This window comes from Rhamphochromis longiceps, linkage group LG16 (assembly GCF_057381845.1).
Source record: "Rhamphochromis longiceps isolate RC_006_pf linkage group LG16, R_longiceps_female_GT1.1, whole genome shotgun sequence".
Lineage (NCBI taxonomy): Eukaryota > Metazoa > Chordata > Actinopteri > Cichliformes > Cichlidae > Rhamphochromis > Rhamphochromis longiceps.
The window spans coordinates 14,894,358-14,913,320 of record NC_140572.1 but is presented as its reverse complement, the minus strand read 5'-3'; the positions used below and the strand labels follow the sequence as shown (position 1 = coordinate 14,913,320).

The 18,963-nt window shown below is 42.5% G+C and overlaps 1 protein-coding gene across 1 annotated transcript in view; it reads left to right on the top strand.

Annotated features, from left to right (window-relative positions):
- kcnh3 (potassium voltage-gated channel, subfamily H (eag-related), member 3) overlaps positions 1-16,055 on the top strand; it is a 202,148-nt gene extending 186,093 nt beyond the window's left edge. The window contains exons 12-16 of the mRNA XM_085383670.1: positions 4,429-4,643; positions 10,226-10,482; positions 10,899-10,999; positions 11,094-11,146; positions 12,469-16,055. Of these exons, the coding sequence (XP_085239796.1) occupies positions 4,429-4,643; positions 10,226-10,482; positions 10,899-10,999; positions 11,094-11,146; positions 12,469-13,440 (1,598 nt within the window). The 3' untranslated portion in view covers positions 13,441-16,055. The remainder of the gene's footprint in view (positions 1-4,428; positions 4,644-10,225; positions 10,483-10,898; positions 11,000-11,093; positions 11,147-12,468) is intronic.
- The last annotated feature ends 2,908 nt before the right edge of the window (positions 16,056-18,963 follow it).

Sequence of the window (18,963 nt, the reverse complement as noted above, 5' to 3'; positions counted from 1 at the left end):
ATTTGCTCTTTTGAAGTGTGGAAAGAGCAGAGTCCTGCAAAGTTCACAGAACTCTTTGCACTGGTGGAGCCCATCGTGGTACAGTGTTCTTCCAGGAACTGTTCTGGACCCTGATGGACAATAAAACAGATTAATCTCAAACCCATGGCCGGTCTCACATCATCACGTGTGAAAGTGCAACTGCACACGATAAATTAGAGTCACAGCCACAGACAATTATCAGTCTTATTTTGTTCTGCAGTATGAGGCTGAAAATCCTGAATCATAAACCCACACACCAATTAGCAATAATAGTGTTTCAAGACAGTGCCATACAACTTTATCAGAGCAAGAACATTTTATCCCTAAACAGGAAGCTGCCGGGAAATAACATGACTTAAAGGCAAGTTTTCAATCAACATCTCATACTTCCCTCTTCTTATTTTACCCCTCGCTCCCATCTAGCCATCTAATAAATTAGGCATCTTGGTCTAGCATGGGGGTGTGATGAAATAAAAGGTCAATGTTTTTACTGGTGTCACATACTGTTAATTCAGTTTTAAGTAATACATCGCTCCATAGTCGCTGTGATTCTGTGTGATGGTCAAAGTAAAGGTCAACTGAAGACCAAATTTTCAGGCTAACGTAAGCAGTACGAGATGAAGAACATTAGCCTCGGTGATGACCAACAGACCAAAATGACCCACTACGATGACACCAAGACTTCAGATGAAGTAAGTGGGTCACTGCACTGTTCTAGACTAGCACAGTGTCTGTATATAATTCACAGGTGTCCTCTAAAAGCATTGCATGCATGCAATCATCGAGTTAACGTTTTGAAAACAGGAGGGTACAATAGGTACAATTTTTTGCACAGTTTTCTGAATGTATTCTATAACCAGGGCAGACGAATAACAGTTCTTGGTCATTTTGACCCAGTATTTTGAGTTAGTTAGTTAGTCTTTAAAAAGATCAAGAGCAAAAGAAAAATCCTACTCAAGGCATCAAATCAACGACGTTGATAAATTGAGCTCCGTCGATAAGCCTTTGTTCCCTGCCCTCATCACTTTCACCTACACTTTTATGACGAGACAGATACATGCACTTAAATGTCACTTGCAAGTGTTTGTCTCCTGCTCAGTTTAACATTTTGCTGCGATTATGAGCCAAAGCGCTCCTTGTCGCTGCTGTCACTCTTGGTCACCCGTCATCTTTGTGACAGCGCATTTGTGCTGAACTGCAGGGGGGATGTGAGTGACGTAAAAAAGACAGCCGGAGCATAAGAAGGGCCCATCGTGCCAAATTAAGAAGCAGCACAGATTTCAGGGTGGGGGCTGCAGATGACAGTTGGATGGTGCCGAGTGCAGAGGCAGCAGGACACCGAGGTGGTTCAAGGTTCAAAGGAGGGCTGGAAGGCCGAGTCCAGTAACTGCTGTCGCTCACGTGGCGTGCGTCGAGCTCTTGCTCGCCCTACCTCTCCCCCTTCCCCTCACTCTTTCTCACCCTGCCCCTCCATTTCGTCTCATGCCAGTCTGCAGCCACCCCCACATTGTGTCCCTCTCCACTTCCTCTCACAGCTCTCTTGATTCTTTCGTCTTCCACCCTCCCTCTTCTTAGTCCACCTCCGCACTCCATCACCCTTTTTAGGTCCCTGCTCGCCTCTGCCCTTCTCCGCCCCGCCTCCCTCTATTTTGCCTCTGTTCTCTCTCTGCTTGTTTTCTCTTCTCTTCTCTTCAGCCCCCTCTTTGTCTGTCTAATGCCTCACAAACACATTTCCATTTTCTTTCTAACATCCAACCATCCAATCCATGCCTTCACTTAGTAATCGATGCAATCTATGCTGCTCATATACATTGTATGGTTGTATGCTAACTGTATATTGTGTAGTTATACACAGGACATGGTAATGTGACCAGCATTGTTATTTCTGACAATTTCTTCTAGTGATTTATTTACAGAGCAGCTTAGAAAAAGGTGACATCTTTGCATTGTGTCTAAAGTCAAAACTCTCCTCCTCACTAGGGTCTCAAATAAATTCTGTCCCAATTAGCCACATGCTAAAAAGCATATTTTTATAAATTAGAGGATGTTTGCTTAATTTAGGTGGTCATACACACGTGTTCACTAGTCTGCTTTCACACACATATGCACACTGGATATATATGATTATGGTTCTTAAGCACAGCACAGCACAAAGCCAAGTGTTTGTAGGCAGCATAGTGAAAGTCAGTAAGCCAACCTCAGCCAATGAGTTTGTTCTTCTTGTTACACTGTACTGCCATAACTGCCATAGCTGCAGCTATAACAGCTGTAGCTCCTCGGGGAAGGCTCTCACAAGGTTAAGGAATGCGTTCATGGGGATTTTTGACCATTCTCCCAGAATCACATGCGTGAGGTCAGACACTGGTATTGGATGAGAAAGCCTCGCTCTCAGTCTCCCCTCTAAATGATCCCAAAGGTGTAAGTCACTCATCCATGTCTTTACGGACCTTGCTTTGTGCACTGGTGTACAATCATGTTGGAACAGGAAGAGGCCATCCCCAAACTGTTCCCACAAAGTTGAGAGAATAAAGTTATTCAAAATGTCTTGGTATGCTTCTTTTCACTGAAACTCTGAGCCCAGCTCCTAATAATAATAATAATAATGGATTGGATTTATATAGCGCTTTTCAAGGCACCCAAAGCGCTTTACAATGCCACTATTCATTCACTCTCACATTCACACACTGGTGGAGGCAGCTACGGTTGTAGCCACAGCTGCCCTGGGGCAGACTGACAGAAGCGAGGCTGCCATATCGCGCCATCGGCCCCTCTGGCCAACACCAGTAGGCGGCAGAGATGGGCAGTAACGCGTTACAAGTAACGCGTTACTGTAATCTGATTACTTTTTCAAGTAACGAGTAAAGTAAGGGATTACTATTGCAAAATCGGTAATTAGATTACCGTTACTTTCCCGTAGGAACGCTGCATTACTGCATTACTAAAACTGTGATTTTTTGCGAGAATGTCTCACGACAGTGACGTAAGCGAGTGCGCTGTTGGTGACAACAGCTGTGTGCAGATCAACAATGGATCACATATCGATTGTGGGAGAGAGTATGAGCGTGCAGCGTTTAAAGCGTGGAAGTACTGACCTTACTTTGAGTTTGATTCCATAAAAAGTGACAAAAACATTAGCGTCCATTAGCGAAAAAAACCCCTAAACTTCCAAGCAAGCACCGAGTGCGCTACGACGTAATCGGAAATTCACAGAGAAACTCGCGGATTCTTCAACTGACCGCGGCACACCTGCACCAGGGTAAACCTCCGCCTACCGCAGTCCTGCTTTACAGGTGAAAATAGAGCAACAGGACCGCTGAGTCTTTGACTTTATTTATTTTCTGCTGTGTTTTACTTGCATCTATTTGAAAGAGTGAGTGTAAACACAAAAAATATTTTATTTTATGTGCTGGAATGTGTAGAAAATAGGGTTAAATGTTAAACTAATTTATTCAAGTCAGAGAATGTTGCATATAATTACATTTTTGCTTGATGCATAAAGTTAAAAGATTAAAACTGATAAAACAAGTTAAAAAAAAGAGACTTTTCCATTTGATTACATTTTGTATGATGGATTATGCAGAAAAAATAGAATTGGGCTGAAAGATCTATCGCTTTATCACCTCTTCAGGTTGTAAATCGTGTTTTTAAACAGTAACTAAGTAACTAAGTAATTAATTACTTTTGAAAATAAGTAATCAGTAAAGTAACGGGATTACTTTTTGGGGGAGTAATCAGTAATTAGTTACTGATTACTTTTTTCAAGTAACTTGACCAACACTGGTAGGCGGTAGGGTAAAGTGTCTTGCCCAAGGACACAACGACCAGGACAGAGAGCCCGGGGATCGAAAAACAAGCACACCATATAATCCCCCTCCATCAAACTGTACACTTGGCACAATGCAGTCAGACAAGTACCGTTCTCCTGGCAACTGCCAAACCTGGACTAGGCCTAGACCTTCCAATTAGTAGATTGCTTGAATCTACTAATTCGGTCCTTGGCTGCTCTACTCCGCTAAGGCTGTACAGTATGTTTCATAAGAAACCAATTGTGTCAAGGCAGCACAGGCTACTAGTGTGCTAATATATGGTAAAGCTTACCAAAGTAAGTTACACTGTGCTGCTTTATGCAGGTGGTGTTGGTTTATATAAATTGAAGGGACCAGGGTTTGCAGGTACATTAGACATATGCAAACACATGTTCCCACGCTGCTGCTGAGATGACTTCACAGGTCCAAATCTTTAATCTTCTGTCTTTGATGATGTGCTGCTCAGAACGTCAGTGTGTGAAGCTTAATGGCTCATGATGTTCTCTCAGGTGTTGACAGCTAGTGAGAATAGGCTGCCTCTAAACAGCTGCTTCAAAGACAGGTATCTGTGCATCACTCACTTTGTCATCCCCCTCCCCAGGTAAAGGAGATCTAATTGGCTCAGACTCCCTGACGAAGGAACAAGTGATCAAAACCAACGCTAATGTCAAGGCCCTTACTTACTGTGACCTGCAGTATATCAGCCTCAAGGGTCTCCGAGAGGTTCTCCGACTTTACCCTGAGTATGCCCAGAAGTTCATCAGCGAGATACAACATGACCTGACTTACAATCTACGAGAGGGCCACGGGGCTGATGTGAGTACCTGTAGTAGATTCATGATGGACTTACTGTTTATGCGCGTTTGTCAGTGAACTTGTGAATGTTTTTGTTAGTCTACTGCACATTTAAAAATAAGTACACTTGAGCTGAATTTGAATTTCAAATGGAGTAGAGTTCACCTCTGTGGTCATTAAACAGCTGCAAATACTGACCAGAAATGATCTATAAAAGACCCACAATCTAAAAGCACATACTTCTTTATTTGTGTAAAGATCTAAGATTATATATGGATATCTATGAAAATTAAAATAATTATACTTTTGACCTAATTTATGACCTTGTAACACCTTCACTGATAGTTTTACTAGTAACTTACTAGTTTTAAGTCTTGTTCAATACATCATATAGTTCATTTAGTAAATTATGAAACAGGATATTCTTTACACCTTATGACCTTTCAATCTACAAGCTGTTACAAGTCATTCTCAGTCCGATTTATTATGGACTGTATATAAGATAAATGTTTACATCCATCAGTGGTGGCTGTAGCTCAGGAGGTCAAGCCGGTCATCTACTAATCGGAAGGTTGGTAGTTTGATCCGTGGCTCCTCTAGTCTGCATGCCATAGTAGGCCAAGATACTGACGTGTTTATCGCATCATAACCAACTTCTTCCAGAGTGTGCCTTTTGTTCCATCCCCCTTCCCTTCACCCCCAACTGGTCATGGCAGATGGCTGCCTCATCCTTGGCTTGGTTCTGCTCGATGGCTTCCTGTTAAAAGGGAGTTTTTCCTTCCCGTTATCACCAAGTGCTTGCTCAAAAGATTTCTCTGTATTATCGTGGGGTCTCTACTTTACAACATAACCCATCTTGAGGTGACTGTTGTTGTGACTTGGTGCTGTATAAAAAAATTAAATTAAATTTGAATTAATCAGAGTATGAATGTGTGTGAATATTAGGTAGAAAGCACTTGCTTGTGTGAATGAGACATGCAGTAGAAAGTGCTTTAAGTGCTCAGGTAGAGTAGAATAGTGTCTGTGTGTGTGTGTACTGTGACCTGGTTATGTAGTGCTATATCTATACAACCAATCTAGTTACCATTTACCAAAATGTTCCTGTAAGAAAGGCAGATGCACGTGCAGATGGCATAAGGCTAGTCTGTGAATAGTGCACATTCATAGATTTAAATAGGAACAGTTGTAATTAAACAGCCCACCAGATTAGTCACAACATTAAATGTGCAGACTCACAGTCCAATGAGGAACATTTATGAGTAACCTGAGGAGATAATCACCTTAACCAGGGTCACATGAATGATTAGAACAGAACAGAAATATCCTTTATTGTCCCTCATTGGGGAAATTCACGTATTCCAAGTGAGCAGGTGTACATATAAGGTATACATGAGCATTCTACCACCACTACTTTAAAATACCCAGATGTGTGCACACACACTCTGACAACCCCAGCCATGAAAGGCATTTTCCCTGCTTCCATCAACACACACACTGCGTTTGGCTGGTGCTGCAGCAGCAGCGGATGGAGGAAAAAAAGTGTAGGGACAAAAATAGCTTAGTGTTGCTGTTTGAAGTTGTCCTGTTACTAAAAATAGAGCAGGAGGGGAGCACGGGCTCTCCCTGACTGGCTGTCCCCCCACAGCTGCTGCTAAGATTGGATCCTGCTTAATATAAATAGCTCTGCCAGCTGAGTAAAAGAAAGGGAGGAGGAGGAGAAAGAAAGATGAAGGGGGGGATTTGGTTAGCTTGTTTTCTCTTCTGCTCTTACTCTCTGCTACTCTACTGCAGTGCAGTTTGCTTCTCCAGGGATCAACACACTTACTGCAGAGTGTGAACATGTTGGTGTGTGACTAGAGGATGTATTATTCTAGATGCACAATCTGCTGTGCATATCTTAGTTCTGGGTTACAGATGTCCATCCTGGTTATTAGTGTGAAAAAAAAACAACATTCTAGTATGTGCAGCCAAGGAGGGGAATTTGCATAGGTATCCAAGACAAAACTGGTGAAAAATGGAAGATAAAGCCTGCAGACATTCAGCAGCCTCTTCCTCACTTAAGTAGTATTTCAATCTACAAACTTATATGATGAATGACGGTGTTCAAAAATCAAAGACGTGCTGGGGGGATGAAGAAAGGGTTTATGAAGCAAGAAAGATGAGAAAGAGTCTCTATTGCATAAATGATAGTTCACTGCTGATTCACTGGTTGCAGACTAACTGTCATGACCCCCCAGAGCCTTGGGCGAAAAAATGCGATGTGCATGACCAGCCAGAGCACAGCACGCACAGAACTGTGCTGCTGAAAAGACATATTGGAACAAGTTTTTAACTCTATGGCCATTCTCACAGGGGACCAACTTGCTTATCCTTGCCCTTGAGAGCACATATGAGTTACTATACATGCATCAGCTTCCATGCTTCCAAATCTCTGCCCCCAGCCCCGAACCAGCCGCACACATGATGCAAACTCCCCCACACTCTCGCACACAGTTGAGCAAGAGGATGGCGGCACGCGGCAAGCGCACACTTATCACGCCCCCGCATCGCAGAGCAGCTCCTTGGTGTGCTCCGGAGCTGGGAGCTAAGAATAGAACAGGAAAGCTAAAAATAAATTACAGTGGCATGGGTATGGAAGGGGGGAGCTGGCTGAGTGGAGGGCACTGGGGACAGAGGAGGGGAAAAAGGGAGGATGCTGAGCAGGCAGGGAAGGAGGGGAGGAGGGGAGAGTGCAGAGGGGAAAGGGAAAGCACAGGGGTGTTGGCTCAAATACATTCATAACTCACTGCACCAGGCGTTGTGTGCTAGAGCATGGGTGATGTCATTATTTTGAAGCCTGTACAGGTGAAACTGCTGGTTTAATAAACTAGCAGCGCTGCTACGCTCATTCTGACCTTGAGTGAAGAGCCACTGTTTGACACAAGTAACTGAAATTTGTATATTTTTACAAAATTATTGATTTTTTGGGGTGGCTAGAGTAAACATGCTTCTGGGAGCTAGAGCTCTCCTACAAGTCAGTCCTACTTATCTCACAAACTACCACAACACACTCTCAGTTGTTTGTGTAGCCTGTGATTCAATACATTTTGAACTAGTCTTTGTGTTTTTTCCACTTAAATTTCATTCCCTTGAATTTCTCCAGCCCTGCACCAACGCTGATCACAGCCTAAATTGTTCACTTCATAAGCAGGGACAAAGCTGATGGGAAACTGGGGAGGCTTGGGACTGTAACTGTCAGAGGAGTGTGTGTGTGTGTGTGTGTGTGTGTGTGTGTGTGTGTGTGTGTGTGTGTGTGTGTGTGTGTGTGTGTGTGTGTGTGTGTGTGTGTGTGTGTGTGTGTGTGATGAGGGGTGGGAAAAGTGAGATGCAGCGATCTGTATTAAATGTAGCATGACAGACTCCTTTTTGGAGTCTGGCAAAGACAAAGAGACAAACAGATTCTCAAAAACAAAAATGAGAAATAATTGGCATTCAGCCGTTCACCATAAGCCTCTGCACATCTCTTTCAGATTGTTCCCTCACATGTCTGCATCTGACACAATCACTCAAGGGTGACTGTGGCACACAGTGTGAAGTCCTCATTAAAAGCTGCTTGTGATGTCAGCAATCAAGAATTTAAACCCATCTCAATACTACTAAAGCGAGAACCTTAAAAGCAAATCTGAAATATGCCTTCTGTGCACCTTTATTTGGAATAAAAAGAAAGCCACCCATACATCAAATGGTGAATGGCCTGGTTCGTATAATAGTGCCGTTCTATAATATGTGTCATTCACACAAGCCCTTTTTCTACTTAAGAGCTTTCTTTTTATTTAACATTCACACTTCAACGGATGCATTAGAGTGCAAATCTAGGTTCTCTACCTTGACCAAGGTTACTGTGGCATGCAGACTAGGCCAGCCAGGAATCAAACCAACCACCTTCCAATAAGTAAATGACCTCCTGAGCTACAGCCACCTCTGAGTGAAACAGACTATCAAGCAAAAAGCCAGAAAAAAACATAACCATTATATACATTATAAACAATCAATTGATTTGCATGTCATTGAATGAAATAAATATATGATGCCCAAACAAAACATGACTTAGTACTTGATGAGAAACCTTTGTTAGCAAGCACAGCAGTCAGACGTTTCTTGTAGTTGGGATTTTGGCACACTTTACAGAAGCTCCTGGCTGCTGACTGTTCCTGACTGCCTTTACATCATTAACAAGCTCCTCCTGTGTAGCTTTGGGCTGATCCACCACCTTCCTCGTGTTCATCATCATGAGGCAAGATCTTACATAGATCTCCAGATTGAGGGCGATTGATGGTCATTTTATATTTCTTCCATGTCCGAATAATCATACCAAAGGTGTCACCTTAGTTCTTTGAAGGTTCTTTGGTCTTGCCCATGGTGGTTTAGAAGTTGGAATGGAAGAAAAAGATTGTTTGAACAGGTGTGCTTTATACACATAATGAGTCGAGATCAGGTGTGAGTATCTGTAGTTGACTGATGGAGTGTAATCTGTATGCCAAATAGGCACACAGCCAATCTGTGTGAGCCAGCCATCAAATACAACTCCGTTAATAACGTTTATGTAATGTTGTTCACATTAAACATGCGCAAAGTTTCATATATATTGAGGGCAGTGTGTGTACAGGTAAACATGATGTAAGGAGGTGACATGGCTCTCAAAGAATCTTGAATTAAAAGAGAAGGTTATCCTGCTCAGAACAGCCAATCAACAGTCAAAATGGAAATTAGCCAGTGCCGCACTGATACAGCCGAGGTTCCCAACCGTTTTTTGAAAACTGTAATCTTATGAAGCGTTGTGTATCCAGGATCCAGAAAGTGACCACTGAATTTAAACTTACAGCTATAAAAATAACAAACTAACCACCAGAATCTGATCAGAGACGCTGGTCAAGTTGGTGATTTGCTTCGAGAGTCGCTTCTTAAAAGCACACATCTTCTCACTGAGCATAAAGCTCGGGCTTCAGGCTACTCTGGATTTGAATTATGGTAATAAGCGCAGATATCCCTGATGTTGGGTACACATAGACCTGTCTGTGAGCCCAACAGCCCCACCCACCTTCTTTTAAAAACATTTTCTTTCTTTTTTGTGAAGAAATCAAAGGAAGGTGGCTTAAAAATGGAGGAAAGGCTTGTTGCAGACAGGAGGAACTGAGAGGCTGCACAAGAGGCCATGTATAAGAAATCAGGGTTAGCTTGAACTGTGAATGCAAAGCTATTCCAGATTAAAGTTTAAGAGTGTGTGTACAGGTCGCAACGTATACTAGAGGAATAAATAGCAGGCATCTAATAAGACCTGCAGAGCACGTCCTGCATTCAGTTACCTCTGGAAGAGAAGGAGCTCAAAAGTCTTCAAAAGAAAGAATATGCTGCTAATCAAACAATACCCTGAATGTTAAAAACATATTTACAGATTTACAGAACTTGTGTTTGCCTGCCATCCACTGGTTCAAGCTTGTAACTGCCTTTACAATCATTGTAAAGGCAGTTACTAATGCTATGGTGATAAAAGAAATCCAGCAGGTGTGCGGGCTGATCCCGCTCATCCCATTTTAGTATCCAAGCTCCTCCTCTCTTTCTTTCAGGTGGATTGGGAGAGCAACGGTGGCTTGGTGAAGAAGCTGCCGTCCATCCGCGAGGATGAGGAGGGTGATGAGGAGCAGAGCTCCGTGTCCCGAGCTCCTCGCTCCCCGCTGCATCTCAGCAGGGGCCTCAGCTCGCCCCTGCGCTCCCCTCTCCTGCCGCCTCGGCCTTTCCGTGCTCCCTCCGACCACTCGCGCCCTTCCACCCTGCAGATACCAGTTGTGAGCTTGAGTGGTGCACCACCTGAACTCAGCCCCAGGTAAAACACACAGACACACATAGTGTGAAACTGAAGATTGATTCAAAACATCATAGTCAGAGAAGAGCAATTGAGGAAAGTGCCGCAGTATAGGTGTCTGGCTGCCATGGCAACCACTAGATTACAGTGCTGGTGAATCACATGGGGCTCGGCTACTGTTGGAAGGCATGTAGGTTCTCACACACTGCAATGCACTAATGTGCATGCGTGCAGAGCAAACATGCCTATGTGTATGCAGAGATGTCTCACGACCTCACTGTGTGCAGTGTTGTGTGATGCAAAGCTGCTGATGAAGGACTTTTTCCATGTTTGTGTTAAAAGATCCAAACAGTACTAACGGAGCTTTCAGCCCTTTTAGCTTCACCTGATTACATTCCTCTTACATGCTCTCTCTCTCATGTGTAATCTCTGCACAGATTTGTGGACGGCATTGAAACAGAGAACAATTCCACCACAACACAGAAGTTTGAGTTCAGCCCCAGCCTGTCACCTGCCCCTCCGCCCTCACCGTACGCAGGTAGCACACCTACAGCCGCACACATTGGAGTACTTTTTCAGAACAGTACATTTTATCCGGAGGCCTAATCCTTCTGCATGTGTGTTGCCCGTAGGGATCCGTGAGCACTCTGAGATCAAGCAGAGTGTGTCTAAACTGACTGAGGAGGTGAGTGCTGACTTGACACTGATGATAATTGCATGTGTTCACTTCTGCCCCGGGGGTCTAATGTTTTCCTCAGCAGCAGAGGTTTGATTTTTCTGTTAGTCAGCTGGATGTTTCGCAAACGACACGAGCAGGTCATGGCTGGAAAAACATACAAATAAAATCCTGACGTTACGAATGCTGGCCCAAAGTGTCTAATGATATTTTAAAAATTATATTTAAAAGAGTTAGTAGTTTATTTCATTACTACCTGTAATTTATTGCAGATTACTTGTATTTGTTTAATTGTTTACTAAATGTTTGAGGTGTGAAATAAACCTCAATGGAGCAAAATATGGGTGTGTGTGGTTGGAGGATGTGTTTGTGCGTGCATGTGCGCGCGTGGAGAGGGGGGGGGTGAACATTTTTCTTGTAAAACAAAGGGGGGCCCAGCAAAAAAAGTTTGGGAACCACTGCTCTATGTGATAAATCACCAGATTAACAATTTTCTGCAGAATTCATCTTTTACCTTATTTGTAACAGTGTTGCATTTTGCAGTTATAATATGTTCTTTATAGATTTTTATACACTAATTTATCACAAAGAAGGTCTGGCTGTGTTGAACTTCATACATAGTATACTTCTCTGGGCTCTTACAATGCTGAGTTTTTTGTTTCATAACTTCAACTATGATAACAAACTCTCGCTCACTGGCAGGTTTTAATCAACAAACCCTGAGTCTCTCTCTAAAGTTTCCCCTCTTGCTCCACCTGAACCATTCATGAAGTTAGTTAGACATTTGTTTGCTTTGTTTTGTACTTAAAATGCACAATTTTTATTATCCAGTTGTTAAATATAAGGACAAGACAGAGACCATGATTACATCACAGATTTATTATCAGCTCAGAATAAAATCTCCATCTTTGTAACTCTTTGACTGTGTTGACAGGAATGCATTTGTCAGACTGTCAGCCAGCTTCTCTGGAACGTTTACTGTATATTACTATAGCAGCCACCATTTAAATCAAACAAGCGTCACACACATAACACACTGATCATGTGGTCCACCTGCACTGAATCATTTGGCGTGTTGTAATCAGTCCCTGATGGAAAAATGTCAGTCTCTAAAACAGACTCTAAAACTGAACTAAATGTATGATAAAGGGACTTTTAAAATGTAACCTGCATGATGAATGTTATGTAGTACCTAATTATGTTTTATGCAAACAAGGATTAAAGGATTGTTTGATATTTTTCAACCATGGTGCTGAATTGTCATACCGAATTTGCATGAACTGTTCTTCTGGTTTTCCAGCGTTAATACGATCTCTCTCTTCACCTCACAGATGAACGGTCTGTCTAAACAAGTTTCCAAGCTCAGTCAGGAGCTGCAGGAAATGACACGCCTGCTCAAGCCCCTCCTCCAAATGGCACCACAGCCAGTCCTGATGACCATGATGCCAAATTTAACATCACCTCCCAGTAGTGCCAGCCAGCTGTCATCAAGCCCTTGCCCCGGGGCGCCACCCCCTTCCACAGTTTTTTCCCACCAGAGACCTGACACTCATTCCCTGTTAGACAGCAGAGACACAGAGAGTGCAGATTTGCCAGGATGCCTTCTCCCAACTCCTCACTCACCAAAAAGGCCTAATTCAACTCCTTCAGCATTAGCAGAGCCCAAGCCCCCAGGGGCCAATAGCCAAGGGTCTGCTGACTCCAACCATCAGTCGCCAGAGGAAGGATTTCCAGAGGGGCGCGTGGACTCCCGAAGACTCCGTGCCTCCTCCAGTAACGGGATATTTTTCCCCTCGCTGCAGGACCAACCTCCTCTGGCCTCTCGCACCCCTTCACCTTCACTCTCCTTCTCCATGTCTCTCTCTTCCTCATCATCTTTTTCCCCATGCCAAGGACCTCACCTCTCCCGACCTGGCAGTTGTGCCAGCAGAGGCCCGCTCATCCCACCTGCCTCTCAGGACACTCACCCTCCCCTGTCCTCTCACTTTTCAGCTCCACCATCGCTCACATCCTCCCCTGGAAGTCATCGGCTGAGGCCTTCCCCTTCCGTGCCAGTCGTGTCTCCTAACACCTCTGTCCATCCCTCCAGTCTTTCTCTCCCCTTGTCTTTGGAAGCTGCAAACGCAAGGAGAAGAGATAACCAGACTCCATCTTGGTGCAACTCACAGCGACACTACCGAGGGGCAAGACCCGTTTCTCACCCCCAGGAGCTGGAGATGCAGGAGCGGGGACGACACCTGGAAGAGGAGAAGTCCTCCTCAGAGCACATCAGTTTCATTGATGAAGAGGAGCCAGCATTATGAACGGCCTGTGCAAAAGATGTCATTCAAGTAGCAGGAAAGATGTAGGACAAGAGTTTAAAGAGGTCAGAGCAAGTGCAAGGTAAAGACAACAAACACAGGGAACAGAAAGCTGGTCCATTTCACACAGAAAGACATTTGTCAGGCAGGAGATGCCAGACGGACAGACAGGTAAACACAAAATACAGTGTGAAGGAATGCTTTCCTCTACAGATCAACCACAGAATTACAATAGCACAAACAGTCTTATAGCATCAATGATCCAGTAGCATGAGTCAAACACTGCAGAGCCAGAGCACATCTATTTATCTCTCCACCCTGATGAAGCTCTATCGCTTTTTAATCCTAGTAGGTCTCCTCTTCAAAGGGCAGGCACAAACACATGCATCTCGGCAGGAAACGCGTCTTTACCCAAACTAGATAATCCAAGCCAACTGCACTGGGACTAAGAATGTAAGCCCTTCAGTGGTCTCAGTCACCTCACCTGGAAGGTTCCTTTGCTTCATCAATGGGATTATTTTTTGGGGGAATGCAGTTATCTGCCCCTGGACTGGTTAAAAAAATACAGCTTTTTATCGAATAACCTCAGACTAAATGGTTCTACAAAGTGTTTTTTACAATGTTTCTTATTGCCCCCTTTCACACACACACACACACACACACTAATGACAGCAGAACTGTCATTAGTGTGGCGCCCACACTGCATTTGGGAACAACTTGGGGATTCAGTGTCTTCACCAAGAAAACCTGGTGATTTGTTTGCAGCCTGTTTTATCACCTAAGCCACAGGTGAGCCAAGAATCGATTACATGCCCATTACACACATTCACAAAGAAGATGTTGAGCTTGGTTTTAACTCAGGAATGCAAACTTGTCACATCCTGTAAAAAAACAAAACAAAAAAACTGACATTCTGAATCCACAGACAGTATAAAAGATCGATGCAGCCACTGTGACCTTATCCCCAGGTTTGTGAAGTCCTGCTTTGAAGCCTTGAGATGAGTCGTCATCTCGGCTTTTGGGAACTGAACTTAACAAGCAAGTGGCAGTTCTGACTGTGAAACCACGTGCTCACTGACTTGTCAAGCTAGCCCAGGGAATCCTATTGACTCTTAGAATGACCACAATTTCTAAAAAGTTCTTTATAGAATTATTACTTTTATACAATTTATATAAAAGTATTAATGTAGAGTCTTTACCTTACAATACAGAGGGCCTTGAGGTTCACAGAGTTCAAGCATGATTATCATTTTCTGACACTAGCACCAAAAGTCTGCGCAACCACAGCTATCGCCCCATGGTGGCCATTAGAAAGAATGCAGGTTTAGGTTTTCTTCTGCGTTAGCGTCATTTCTCATACCGTCCACGTCTGAATTCAGAATAGATCTATTGCGTGATTCGTGTAGATCCAAAGAAGGTGGTTGGTGTTTGCCTTCAAGGTTTTCTGCCAGAAAGATTGTACCTTACTCCAAACCCTTCGATCAGGAACTAACTGAATCAAAGAAGGATTCTGCAAGTCACATCCTTTTTCGTTCATAGAAAGATCCAGAGGATCATTTTTTTTTCATATAATAATAATAGATTACTATGTAGTCAAAGTACTACTGTATACTGTGTCCATAAAGACTAAATACAAACCAGAATGTAAGTGTTAAAATTAACAACCTAACCACTGCTTGTTAACGCAAATATCTAGTCAACCAATCACATGGCAGCAACTCGATGCATTTAGACATGCAGACCTGCTGAATTTCAGACTATTTCAGAAACTGTTGATCCACTGGGACTTCCCCACGTTTACAGAGAATGGCAAGAAAGAGACGACTGCGTGAAAAACTGTTCTCGATGCAAGAGTTCACAGAAGAATGGCCAGACTGCTTCAATCTGATAGAATCAATCTGCACAATACATGAAACCGTGAAGCAGGTGCAGAAGATTACTCCTGTCAGCCAAGAACAGGAAACTGATTCTATAATTCCCAAAAGCTCACCAAAATTGGATAGCAGAAGATTAAAAAAAGTTGCCTGGTCTCTTGTCTAACAGTAAAACTTGACAATGGCTGAATAATGTTTCTTCTGTTGGCTGCTGAAGAGAAGAGGTCTTCCAGAACACTTTAAGTATAGTTATTTAACTGAAATGGACCGATATTACTGATGTAGCTAAATGCAACATTAACAGTTGCCTCTATATGGACAAAATGAAAATCAGTTCTATTAAAATCGCCCACAACACAAGGAATGCATGCACTGGAAAAATAGACTGCTAGTTTGGATAAACATAATGTGGTTTAGGAGGGGTAACCATTCAAAAGATAGCTAGTTTAAGGGAGGGAGGGGGTCTAAAGCAGATTGTGTCAGACAATTATCAACTGACCTCCACCAGTATAAGATAAACCAGTCTCATTCTACATTATAAATCATCCTGTGCTACTCTAATAGAATCCAAGAACTTTATTACAGATACTATCTGGTTGCATTTCAGAATAAAATAAGCGGAGAGCTTTGCACTGCTGGTTAAGCAGATTGAGGCCGGTGTAGGAACTCTGAGAACTTTGAAAAGACAGATTCGTGGACAAAGGTGTAGGGAAAAGTTAACATCAAACATTCCCCGTGTCACTGCTCATCAGCATCATGATGCTGTTGACAAGCAGCCTATCAGCTCATATCTCAAGCAGGCTACTTTCATTCTAGGGTGTGGACATCCTTACATCAACTATAATCAACCTAATCTTAAAGTTAGCAGTCATAATGTTCATCTTTTGGGGAAGGGGCTGTCTTTCTGGGGAATTCTTGTCACATTGTTTCACTCTCGATGAGTTTGCATCCACATTTTCTTTCCAGATCAAAAGAATTTGAGCACAGTTCCGATCGGTCACTTTGGAAAAGTGTAGGCGAGTGTTTGGATTGTATGCCAAAGAGAGAAGACAGATTTGTGGACAAAGTGTAGGGAAAAGCTAATATCAAACACTACCCCTGTATCACTGTTCATCATTATGATGACTGTTGACAACCAGCCTATCAGATTGTATATCGAACTCCCACATCACCCCTGAGCTTTAGCCATTAGCCATTCGTGCCTTCTCCATACAGACATTGATTTCCCTAAAGTTCTTCACCTGTCGATTACAGGCAAACATCTGGATCGAAATTTACACAGAAAGCCATCATCTATGGGGAACACTTGCACCTTTATCTAAAACGTATTGTATTTATTTATTTAATACGGCTGTGTATGTATTTATTTTTGCTGAAAAAGCGGCGAGGAAATATTCTGCATGTCTGGACGATGTAACAAAAACAGACTGTGGAGGAAGGTTTGCTTTCTAAACGTCTGACTGGATCCTTTCCAGAGCGAGTGAGCGAAACCTTCCCCGAGTTCATATGTAGCACACACATTCTTCATCTCTTATTCCTCCAATGACTTCATGTTGGTACGTGAAAGCAGCCAAACCCTAAAACTGCAACATCCAGGCTGCATCAAGCTGGAGGTCTCAGGACTTTTTTTTTTTTTTTGGCTTTGTGAGGTGCTTTAGGACCATGTTACTTGTATATATATGAACAGTCAGATTTCTGGCTTTTATTTTCTTTAATGGGAGCAAGGGAGGTGGTGACTAACTGGACTCTTTACACTTTCACAAAGATTTACTAAGCAAGAACTGGTGGCTGGGGAGGGTGCCTAAAAGGTTTTAATTCAATGCATGTCAAAACTTCTTATTTTCTTTTTTGCATGAGAAATGTGCCTGCTTTGAACTATCCAGAGCAGAGGGCTCATGGGAGTAGAAACCAGCCTGCACAATTGAAGGCTGTTTGCTTACAAATGTATTTTATTAAAGACTGCTGTTACATTAAAAAAAAAACATTAACAAGGATTACATACTGTATAACAATAAAGAAGTGTTGTTTTGTAAGCTCTCCGTCTCTTGTGTTTCTCTTGGGAACTAATATTCACGTAACTGAGGTAAGTGGCTATTCTCTAAGAAGTAAACTGTAAATAATATTTTTTAAGCCACTTTCCGAGTGTATTGTGATTCAGTTGCCTCAAAAACCCGTCCCTATTTTTTTTCCTTTTTGATAAATTAGGTATTTATGTTTTATTAAACAAAATATTTATTCAAGTAAAGCCATCAAATATGGTTCTGTTATGATGTCAGCATTAAAATAAAATAAAAAAACAAAAAAAAACATGTGCCCCTTGGGCTGAAAGTGTCAGCAGCTGTAAGTGTAAAAGTGGGCTTCTCACTGAAAACCAACAGGGGCTCCATGCAGGACTCCAATCTTTGTGCCTCAGGTAATCATCCAGTTTTCATTTGAAGTGGCCCCATTTGTTTCTGACACCCACTGAACTAAGAACAAGAACACTTCTGGCCGTTCTCCTCACTGCATGCTTACATTTTGAGGTTGCTTGTGCTAAAAGCTTCCCAATTGCTCAAAATCCCTAAAAATAAATTTATGGTTCTTCTACTCTTTAACAACCCAAATTTGCCCACAGACTAATGGCTAATATGGCAAATAGCTTAAAGTATTATAATGTGTGCACGTGGGTAAAAGGCCACATCCAACTAGGCTTGTATTTATTATTTATGCTTTATTAGGCTTCATAACACCTGTGGCGTTGTCAGTGACCAGGTTAGGTTTTTCTTTTTGCTGCATGCTAAATCGGTACATTTTCAAATGAAGTATCACACACCTTGGAATTACAGTTATTCTGTTAAAAGCTTGAGTGTCTCAAACAGATGAAGGTTCAAACTGGCACCTTGCGTTTTCTTTGGCGTAGAATGCTACCAGTGCCTACATGTTTCAATTATTTTATGCAGAAAATGAAGCGTTGACTTGCTGTGTAGTGACTCCAGAGTTTAAACTTTGCAAATGTCAGTTCTTTGGATAACACAGTTAAGCCCAAACAGAACAGTGTTACTGGAAGGTTTAAAAGGTAAAACTGACAACCTTACAGGATGTGTTTTATACAAATTACATGGCAACTAATGGTAATTTTTATACACATACAAGTGCAAATATAAAACTACAAAGGAAACTTTACTAACAGATTGCATTTTTGTGTACTTGACAGCTGTCTGTACCACTGATTTGCATTAATAGGTGTAACATATAATTGTAGGAATCAAATTAAATGAATCATTACCTGAACCGAGAAGAACAGAAAACTGATGGATTAGTGTTTTACACATTAAATAAAGCTCATAGAACATGCCTCATTAACCCATGTATATGTGCACTTTTCTATGCTTTTGCTACCAAAGTGCTTTCTATCAAACATTCATTTGGATTCATTGGAGAGCAACTCCGGTTTAGCATCTTGCCCAGTGATATTTGGCATGCAGAGTGGAGCGGCCAGTGATTGAACCACCTATGATCAGCAGACGCCCGGCTCTACAGACACCTCATCTGTGAGTTGACGAGTTTTGGAAGCAGCAAATACGGCAATTTCAAAGGATACTGTTCTTAAAGTTTGGAGTTTGCAAACCTAAGCTGTGCTGCCATGTTCTTCATGGAGTGAAGAGGCTTTCTC